At 45.7% G+C, this 10,912-nt stretch overlaps 1 protein-coding gene across 1 annotated transcript; it reads right to left on the reverse strand.

The window, feature by feature from the left end:
• Positions 1-4,770: 4,770 nt before the first annotated feature.
• LOC118473181 (uncharacterized) lies at positions 4,771-10,307 on the reverse strand. Its single transcript, XM_035961935.1, has 4 exons — positions 10,287-10,307; positions 9,766-9,923; positions 5,136-5,191; positions 4,771-4,811 (listed from the first exon to the last, which is right to left on the reverse strand). The coding sequence occupies exons 1-4, from the start codon at positions 10,305-10,307 to the stop codon at positions 4,771-4,773; spliced, it is 276 nt and encodes a 91-aa protein (XP_035817828.1).
• Between the last annotated feature and the right edge of the window lie 605 nt (positions 10,308-10,912).

The raw sequence follows: 10,912 nt of genomic DNA on the forward strand, positions 1-10,912 counted from the left end.
GTTTGGGCTTTGGTACCCTCGGGGATCCACATTTGATTTACTTGGTTATTCGGATGCCGATTGGGCGGGGTGCAAAATCAATAGGAAGAGCACATCGGGGACTTGCCAGTTCTTGGGAAGATCCTTGGTGTCTTGGGCTTCAAAGAAGCAAAATTCGGTCGCTCTTTCCACCGCCGAAGCCGAGTACATTGCCGCAGGACATTGTTGCGCGCAATTGCTTTGGATGAGGCAAACCCTGCGGGACTACGGTTACAAATTAACCAAAGTCCCTTTGCTATGTGATAATGAGAGTGCAATTAAAATGGCCGACAATCCCGTCGAGCATAGCCGCACTAAGCACATAGCCATTCGGTATCATTTTCTTAGGGATCACCAACAAAAGGGGGATATCGAGATTTCTTACATTAATACTAAAGATCAATTAGCCGATATCTTTACCAAGCCACTTGATGAACAATCTTTTACCAGACTTAGGCATGAGCTCAATATTCTTGATTCTAGAAATTTCTTTTGCTAGCTTGCACACATAGCTCATTTAAATACCTTTGATCATATCTCTTTTATATGCTATGACTAATGTGTTTTCAAGTCTATTTCAAACCAAGTCATAGGTATATTGAAAGGAAATTGGAGTCTTCGGCGAAGACAAAGGCTTCCACTCCGTAACTCATGCTTCGCCATCACTCCGAGCAACTCTCTATTCCTTGGGGAGAAATGAGCATCAAAGAAAAGGACTTCATCCTTGGAGGAGAGAGTAAAAGCTCAAAAGCAAAAGGACCGGATTTCGTCTTTGGTATAATCTTAACTCATTTACTCTTGACCAAAGGGGAAGAAATTACTTCGAGGGCTCTAATGATTCCGTTTTTGGCGATTCATGCCAAAAAGGGGGAGAAATGAGCCCAAAGCAAAAGGACCGCACCACCACCACCAAATTCAAAAACTTAGTGCTTTCCAAAAGTCTTTATCATTTGGTATCCTATTGTGTTCAAAAGGGGGAGAAAGTAGTATTTCAAAAATGGTATATCAAAACCCTCTTGAACACTAAGAGGTGGATCTCTTTTAGGGGGAGTTTTGTTTAGTCAAAGGAAAAGCATTTGAAATAGGGGGAGACAATTTCAAATCTTGAAAATGCTTTGCAAACTCTTATTCATTTACCTTTGACTATTTGCAAAAGATCTTTGAAATGGATTTACAAAAAGAATTTGCAAAAACAAAACATGTGGTGCAAACGTGGTCCAAAATGTTATATAAGAAAGAAACATTCCTTGCATATCTTGTAAGTAGTTATATTGGCTCAATTCCAAGTAACCTTTGCACTTACATTATGTAAACTAGTTCAATTATGCACTTCTATATTTGCTTTGGTTTGTGTTGGCATCAATCACCAAAAAGGGGGAGATTGAAAGGGAATTAGGCTTACACCTAGTTCGTAAATAATTTTGGTGGTTGAATTGCCCAACACAAATATTGGACTGACTAGTTTGCTCTAGTGTATAAGTTATACAGGTGCAAAAGGTTCACATCTAGCCAATAAAAAGACCAAGTGTTGGATTCAACAAAGGAGCAATAAGGCAACCGAGGGCACCTCTGGCTGGAGGCACCGGACTGTCCGGTGTGCACCGGACAGTGTCCGGTGCGCCCGTAGACTTCGTTTTCTACCCTTCGCCAGAGGACTTCGACTTCAACCCTTCGCCCTCGGGAATTCGCGGAGGCCGGCGCGCTATAATTCACCGGACTGTCCGGTGTGCACCGGACATGTCCGGTGCGCCAACGAACCGCGGCCTCCGGAACTCGCCAGCCTCGGTTTCGCGTGGCAGCCGCTCCGCTAAAATTCACCGGACTGTCCGGTGTGCACCGGACTGTCCGGTGTGCCAGCGGAGCAACGGCTCTCTTCGGCGCCAACGGCTCTCTGCGGTGCATTTAATGCGCGCGCAGACGTCAGACTTGCCCATACCGGTGCACCGGACATCAAACAGTACATGTCCGGTGTGCACCGGACACCCAGGCGGGCCCACAAGTCAGAAGCTCCAACGGCTAGAATCCAACGGCAGTGATGACGTGGCAGGGGCACCGGACTGTCCGGTGTGCACCGGACTGTCCGGTGCGCCATCGAGCAGACGCCTCCAGCCAACGGTCACTTTTGGTGGTTGGGGCTATAAATACCCCAACCACCCCACACTCATTGCCATCCAAGTTTTCCACTTCTCAACTACTACAAGAGCTCTAGGCATTCAATTCTAGACACATTCAAAGAGATCAAATCCTCTCCAATTCCACACAAAACCCTAGTGACTAGAGAGAGTGATTTGCCGTGTTCATTTGAGCTCTTGCGCTTGGATTGCTTCTTTTCTTTCTCACTTGTTCTTGAGATCACAACTCCATTGTAATCAAGGCAAGAGGCACCAATTGTGTGGTGGCCCTTGCGGGGAAGTTTTGTTCCCGGCTTTGATTAGAGAAGAGAAGCTCACTCGGTCCGTGGGACCGTTTGAGAGAGGGAAGGGTTGAAAGAGACCCGGCCTTTGTGGCCTCCTCAACGGGGAGTAGGTTTGCAAGAACCGAACCTCGGTAAAACAAATCTCCGTGTCTCATTTGCTTATTCGCTTGGGATTTGTTTTGCGCCCTCTCTTGCGGACTCATTTATTATTACTAACGCTAACCCCGGCTTGTAGTTGTGTTTATATTTGTAAATTTCAGTTTCGCCCTATTCACTCCCCCTCTAGGCGACTATCAATGCTGTAAAGGACATGAAATATTCTTTTAGAGGACGAAATTTAGAGGATATTGCTGGAGACAGTCTAACTACTGGTGTTGCGCCGACGACAGCAACACCTCCTCACTCTAGCCTTCCGTGCAACGCGGGTAGTCACAAAGTCTGAGGCTGCTCTTCCACTCCTTCAAATACGACCAATTATCTCTTTTCCTCGAACCTTAAACACATATGAACTCATCTGCTCTTCCTGATTCACTGTTCCATCCAAGAAAACAATCGATCCGTTTGATTCCGAGGGCACTAGTCCTCATCCTCTTCCTTTCCATCGCATGGTGTCATGGTAATGCTATTCATCGATCTGGTGTCCTGTATTGCAGTTTGCAGTGGATTGTGACGGTGTACAGAAGTGTGCCATTTGCTAGTGGTGATTGGAGGACGTGCATCTACTGTCCTGGAGGTGTTCTTGTGGTGTTTCTGCTGCTAGTGCAAACCAACAGCCTAGTGACCAAATGTGTGTGCATATGTGGTACTACACAGGGATTCTGGTTGCTATCGATCGTGGCCTAGTTCTTTGGCTGCCATTGATGTTACTAGATCAAGCGGCGCCCCTTCGGGCGCCCTATCCGGCACTGGGAAATATGAATACATAATTATACACGCTATAATCAAACTAAAAGGAGGATGTACTAAATCTCAAACCAAAATTGTTTAGTTCAGTGAGAAAGAAAACAGATACTCAACAGAACATATAACATAGATAGCTCGAAAATAATTCACATTAAAGTTGTAGCACCGCACTTAAACGTGCACCATAACATGACGTTGAGGCTTGTTTCAGCTGGAAACTGGTCCAAAATAAGATTACATGTTCCAAGTTTACGTCTAGTCGATATAGTGAGGGAGAGGCACCCATACCTGAGGTATTTACAAGGTACCTAGAGCCAACTCTTGGCCGGTACAATCCAGACAGCTAGGCACAAACATTACGCAACTACAAGTGCAGAGCCATTTCATCTACTAAAGGCAGCTGAACAATCCATCCACAAAAGATCCACAAAAGGCAAGACATCATATGTGACGTGTTCAGACTGCAGATTTGTCAAGGCTGCCAACAAATATAAGAATGTGAGTATAAAGTTCCATAAATATAACATGTGTAAATTTCTAGGGCAACAAAAAATGTTTTGGCAAGGGTTGGCTGTCAGACATTCTTCAACGCGGCATTATTTTTTTGAACTATCATGAAACTTGTTTTGCTGAAAGACTTGAAACTATTGAATATATAAGCTCCTTTTTAATAATAGTCTACAGGACCTATTATATTAAGTGTTTTCATTAGAATTGCTGGTCCAGTGTGCAGAGCACGTGAAAATTACAAATCAGTACTGTTTAGCGTGTCAATTGTCATTGGCTCTCTGTTCGTTTAATCATGACAAGTGGATGTTGGGAGTGTTTTGTTCTTACAAGTTGCAACGGCACTGTTTAGCTAAACCGCACTGTGGAGAAGCTGCAACAGCAGCTCATGGAGGAACAGAACACAAGGCTGGCAAAGGGCTATATTATTTAGCAAAGCTTGAGCTCAATACGTGCACTTCCAGAAAGGCCACTCAACACAACCGCAAGAACCCCCCAAGCCGCAGGAATTCCCCAATGAAGTTGTCAAAGGTACAGATCCTCAAGCGAACTCAAGAACCCGGCGGACAGACACCAAGAAACTGGACAATTCAGAGAGGCTAGGTATCCCCGCACAGCCCTCAAGGATCAGGAAAACCCTAAGCTCTAGCACAAGCAACATATAATCGAGAGAAGACCAGCCAATCATTGGGGTCATAACAGCACCCATGGGAACGAAAAAGGATCGGTTGCACCCACCGAGAGAACAAAAGCCTAGATTTTCAAATTGGTTTCTAAGACACATTTTATTTGTATTAGAGACCAAAAGGAAGTCGAAAGGAGCTTTTGCTAGCTTCTGTGGGATCCAAAAAGTCAATGCACAAGATATCCCATAGAAGCCAGTATTTCAAATCAAAGGCCTAGACAAACAGGACTGGGTGTATTTTCTAAAGGTAGACAGCAGTCACCATCTGTCTCCTCACACCAACTGCGTATATCGGCAAAAGGGCACATTAGGTTGCAAAGTAATGATCTGGAGATCGAGTGTTGCAAACTTTAGCCAAGTCTGGTGAAAATTAGGTTCAGTTCAGAGCATAATAGGTCCATGGCAGTACAGGTGCAACATAAATGTGCCACATCTGTTTTGGCACTGCAGCTAAGACCGTTGCAACAATAGGAATGGAAGCGTAAGAGTCACTGTAGTCCATTGCTAATTTAAATGTTGCCCATCACAACTAGACAACGTTTTTTCAGAGGCAAAAGAAAAGCGAGCAAAGAAGGCCACAATTAAATCTAAGACCTATTTGATAACAGTGGCATTCAGACTGTTGTAAACAACAAGAAGGCACAGAGAGGCAGAGGATGTACCTAGAATTAGCAATGCCGGAAGCCAAGTCATCGCCATCACCAGTTTTATCAGCTGAGCCTCCCAATATCTTCCTCGCAACCTGCCTGGTAGCTGAGGACCCACCTTTTGATAGTGGCGTTGGCGACCTTGCACGCTATATCGAAGTGCATAAAGTTTGTAAGGCGACCTGAGTTGGTGGCAACAACAAATTCATTGAGTGTTCGAAAGCATGGGTTACCTTATCCTTGCCGTAGTTTTTGGTGCTCTGTGGTGTCTGAGAAGAGATACCTCCAGTTGGGACAGAGTCTGCTGATGTAGACTTGGATGCAGCCCGCGCAGACGAAATTGATGAAGGTTGGGATCCACTGGGTGAAATTGGAACCTGACCTCCATCACCAATCTCGGCGACAACCGTGTTAACCTGGAAACACACATTGCCTAAAGCAAAGGTGCTGTCTGTGAAGCTTACGTTGAATGTGTACACCTTTTCCATCAGCTTAGTTATTTCATCAGGAATAAATCCGGGTGGATTATCCGCGATCAAGATGTCAAGTGGTTTCTTAACAATGCGTTGTGCCATACGTCCAAATACTATGAAATCAGTCTCGCCTGTCTCATCTCCTGCTGTGATGAGCAACCTGTACCTGCACATAAAGTAGCAGTCACAGATGTATGATTAAGGAGTAAGAAGGCATAGATGTACCAGACCAAGAAACATCACATACCTTGGATTAGGCGGACCAACATGGCCACAACCAGAGTCCGAGCATTTATAAGCATCACCATGAGGCTATGTTTTCTTGAGGCACTTTCTACAGGACTCGTACCACCATAGTTGATCAATCTTAAGAACGGTAACTGTTACCAACCACTCAACTTTCTAAAGAACAGTTAAATGAGGCAGTACAGGGGTTAGCATTGTTCTCTTAGGCACACAAGAAGAGTGTATAAAAAGACGTAGTCGATTAGCATGAAAGGAATCACCTCATGCTTGAATGGATGCAGGCGTTTGATTTCAGATACTTTCTTATGCTCAGCGGTAGAAATCCTCGGCACACGCTGCGTCGAACCAGTAGCAGACATAATTGGGCTCCTTTTATGCTGCAAGCTAAAAAAGGAGACAAGCGAGCTGAACATATAAAGGGTATATCTATATGTTTTGGCGCTCAAGGGAAGCAGGTGACGTGTTTATGGTACCTGGCTGCAAGGCTTGTTGCCTCTGGAACCTGCGGATTCACGTACCATTTGCAAGACGATCCACCTGTTAGCGAAGTGGTACCTGAAAGGTTTGGAACCCTGGGTAAACATAGTCTTAATAGAAGTGTAAATAGCAAGGTTAGACAAACATACCAGCATAGGATCTAGCAAGAGTACCAACAAAGATAATAATCTGGAGTGAGTCCTGGCCGGCAATACTAATCTGATCAGCCGGGAAGGAGGTTGCCTGCTCACCCCACAGCACAACCTCAAGGGGAGTACAGCTAAAAACGCGATTAAAACAAGTCACAAGTATAACCTCATGGGTAAAACAACTTGCTGCAGGGGTAAGTAACTAACCTCTCATTTTGTATAGTGACGGATCTCTTTGCTGTTTGAGTCTGGCGCATCTTTGTACGAATGGTTGCGACATCTGAGATCATGGTGACCGCGCCAATGACATCTATTTTACATAACAATATAGAGTGACAAGAGAGCATTTGGTAGAACTGTGTAAAACGCATGATGGATTCATGCTATGTACCTATGAAATACTCCCTAATGTCCACAAGGGTTGTAAGCTGGTCAAAGGGAGTGAGGGAGTAAACAATCTCTGGAAAAGCCGGTGGCACTTCAATAAGCGCCTCGATTGTCGTCCATTTTGTGAAACCGATCTGTAACGCCCCGAATTTTGCAGTTGAATTTTTTTTCTTTTCTTTACTCGCCAAAATTCGGGCGTTACCTTTTCCTTTTCTTTTTCCCTCGCTAAACCTTGACCTTTTCCAAAGTTCTAGCGGGATTCGGTTTGGAATTCCCGTACGTATAAAAACCCTAAATACTTTATGTTGTTTGATGCACCATGCCGCCCTTGCATTTCTTTTGATTGCTTTGAAAGCGCAATTGCATTCATGTAGAAAGATCAGATTTCGAAAATGTGGAGAAGATCTTTTCTTTCTTTTTCTTCCTCCCTCTCTTTTTCTCTCCTCTTTTTCTCTCTTTCCCGCGCCGTGGGCCGACCTCGGCCGGCCCAGCCGCCCCCTGGCGCCCCCCCCTTGGGCCCAATAGGCCCAACCGCCCCCCCACCTCCCCTTTTTCCCCCAATTCTTTCTCCCTCCCCCTCATTTTCTCTCATTTTCTCTCCCTCTCCCTAAGCCGCCGCCCCTACCTCTGCCCTAAGCCGCCGCCGCCCCCTGCCCAACCGCCGCCCTCGGCCGCCCCTGCCGCCGACCGCCCCTCGCCGTCGCGCCCCTCCCCGGTGAGCTCCCCCCTCCCCCTCTCCTCCCTCCCCCATCCCCTCTCCCCTTTCCCCATGGCCGGTTCGGCCGCCTCCCTGCCCGCCCGGTCCGGCCGCCCGCCGCCCAGCCCAGCCGCCATGGCCGGCTCGGCCGCCCCGCCCCCTGCCCCGCCGGTTCGGCCGCCCCGCCCCCTGCCCCGCCGGTTCGGCCGCCCCTGCGCTCCGCCGGTTCGGCCGCCCCGCCCCCTGCCCCGCCGGCTCGGCCGCCCCCTGCGCCGCCCCCTGCCCCGCCGGTTCGGCCGCCCCTGCGCGCCCCGCCTAGGGCCGGTTCAACCGCCCTAGGGCCGGTTCAACCGCCCCCCCCCTTCTGTTTTTTTTATTTTTTTTTATTTTATTTTATTTACTTTCTGTGATCATAATTACTGTATTTTAAGTAGTCTAATCACTGTTTATGCTATGGGAAATAGGAAGTTTAATTTAAAATTCCGTTATGCTATTGATTCACGTAGTTAATTGTTTACCCTGTGCAATGTTGATCAACTAAAAGTGATTAGGTTTCCATCAGTATATATAAATATATAACAGAATTATTTTGTTAAAAACCAATTGTGTCATTAGCGCATAAGATTTAACCCCCTGCGAGACCTTTCCCGTTTCTTTCTAACCATAACAAATGCGTTATCGAATGTCATACTTGATGCATATTCGCTTTATTTGTTATCTTGTATGGTGTACTGTTCTTTTGGTATTAAATATGTGGATGTATGTATGTATGTTTGCGCTCGCATAGAGAACGATCCGGTCGAAGAGCCCGAGGAATTCGCAGGAGAAGGCCCTGAGCAGCAGTCGTTTGGTGGAGGCAAGTGTCCTTTGACCTATCTATGTCCTATTCATTCTTTAATTCACCTCCCGCATTACACATTTATACCTAAGGATTGACTAGCTTTTGTTATCCATGTCCTTGTTTACCTATTTGGGTCGGATTATTACTACTTAGTCTGATGCTATTGCTCAACTCTAATCAATGAACATGATGTGATTATCTATGATACGCTGTTTTCCCGTTCTCCTTTATGATTATACTTGTGGTTTTCAAGGGGACTCGAGCGGTTTCTCGAGTGCCTCTCCGTAAGGACCTGTTCTATGGATGACCGCCCGGGAAAACAGTGCAACCATGAGGGTGGAATGGGGTGCCCTTAGCTGAATAATTAGAGGATCCGGGGTGTAGTTCACTTAGCCGTCGTGCCGTCAATGGGGCTCGGTGTATGCGGCTCGCTCTGCCAAGTTTGGGTTCGCCCCTTGGGGAGGAGTGCGGTGCATTTAGGAAACCTAACGGGTGGCTACAGCCCCGGGGAATCTTTGTAAAGGCTTCGTAGTGAATCCCTGGCCATTCACCTCGGGAGTGAACAAGGGTCTTGCAAGCCCGGGCTAGAGAGGGAATCACGGCTTGTGGGTAAAGTGCACAACCTCTGCAGAGTGTTATGAAACTGATATATCAGCCGTGCTCGCGGTTATGAGCGGCCAAGGGAGCTCCAGAGATTAGTGGTACTTGATCAGAGACATTGTGGTACAGGTGGTTATGAGATTGATGGTTCTGATTATGATTATGGTGTTGGTAAGTGGTATTCTTTCCGTTTGGAAAGGATACATTGGGTTAATAACTTGGGTTAATGTTAAAACCTGGCTTTCTACTAGTAAGTAATAACCTGACCAACTAAAAGCAACCGCTTGACTTATCCCCACATAAAGCTAGTCCACTACAGCCAAACAGGATACTTGCTGAGTATGTTGATGTGTACTCACCCTTGCTCTACACACCAAACCCCCCCCCAGGTTGTCAGCATTGCAACCACTGCTCAGGAGAAGATGAAGCTGTGGAAGGAGACTTCCAGGAGTTCCAAGATTACGACGAGTTCTAGGTGTGGGTTAGCGGCAACCCCCAGTCGGCTGCCTGTGAAGGCCGTGTTATCTACGTTTCTTTTCCGCACTTTGATTTATTGTAAGAACCATATGGACGTCTCAGACGTATGATGTAATCGACTATTTCCCTTATTAATACTATTTTGAGCACTGTGTGATGATGTCCATATTATGTAACTGCTGTGTACGTGAATAACTGATCCTGGCACGTACATGGTTCGCATTCGGTTTGCCTTCTAAAACCGGGTGTGACAGATCATGATATCGTTGTCAACAGGCTTGTACATCCTATTTGCTTTCCTGATCTGAACATAGGAGATGTTGTAGACATTGCCCTCCTTTATCATGGGCTTGAAAACGACAGCGAGTGGAGGGTATATTTGAGCATGAGCACTGCCACCCTACACAAAATAAAAGAAATGTCTCTGTCACTATACAATTTTGGCATAATTTTTAGTGATATCATGTGTTTCAATATTATAAGTGAGGTAACCATTATGTCTGAGAGGGACTGAAGCCAGACTAACTGTCGTAATACGAAGCTAAATGGAGGGAGTAGCATCTATTTAGAATGTGGTTAAATATTTATTGGACCATGTTAACATTTTCAGGAAGATGTTGCTGCCATATTCTGAGTAGCATACAAGGACAAGCCTGGAATAATTTTATGGGATGTAGTTAATGCACCAGAACCAGTAAGTCTGTGGGAATGCTGCCTTAATTCAAATCTACATCAATGTTCATGTAGTAAGAAGATTGTGTACCTCCTCATCGATGAGGACCATATCAGCGTGGAGGAGCTTCGACTCATCCTGAGGATCATAAAATTCCCACATAAGGGAGACACAGACACACAACCTGTCACTGCAATTCCCAATCATAAGGCTACCAATCAGAACCTCTGCCATCTGCAAAGTAAAGGCAAAAGAGGAACAAGAACATTTGTCTAATGAGTATGTGTTGAGAGTAAGAGATGAAGTAAGCACGCTGAATGTCAGAATAAACACCTTAGTACAAAAGAGGTACCATCGATGAGTGGTGCACACATAGAAAATTTCAAAAACAAAAAAATGGAAGGGGCAACAGTATGGTACATAAATGTATCTACAATATGCACATTTGTACACAAATGAGATCTGTAATAGTTGAGCTGCGCTACGAAGATGCTGCTAGCGCAGCATCTAAGACCTCGTGGTAAACAACATTTCGAGTATAGGAGCCACAGGAACCATCATCATTTTCGATAACAATTCTAAGCCCCTCCCTGGATGTCGCACGCGAAACAACAACATAGAGTTGGCCATGTGTAAATACTGGTTTCTTTAGGTACAGGCCAACAGTGGAAAGCGTCTGTCCTTGGCTTTTATTTATTATCATGGCATAGCAGATG

Source organism: Zea mays, chromosome 1 (genome assembly GCF_902167145.1).
Source record: "Zea mays cultivar B73 chromosome 1, Zm-B73-REFERENCE-NAM-5.0, whole genome shotgun sequence".
NCBI classification, from domain to species: domain Eukaryota; kingdom Viridiplantae; phylum Streptophyta; class Magnoliopsida; order Poales; family Poaceae; genus Zea; species Zea mays.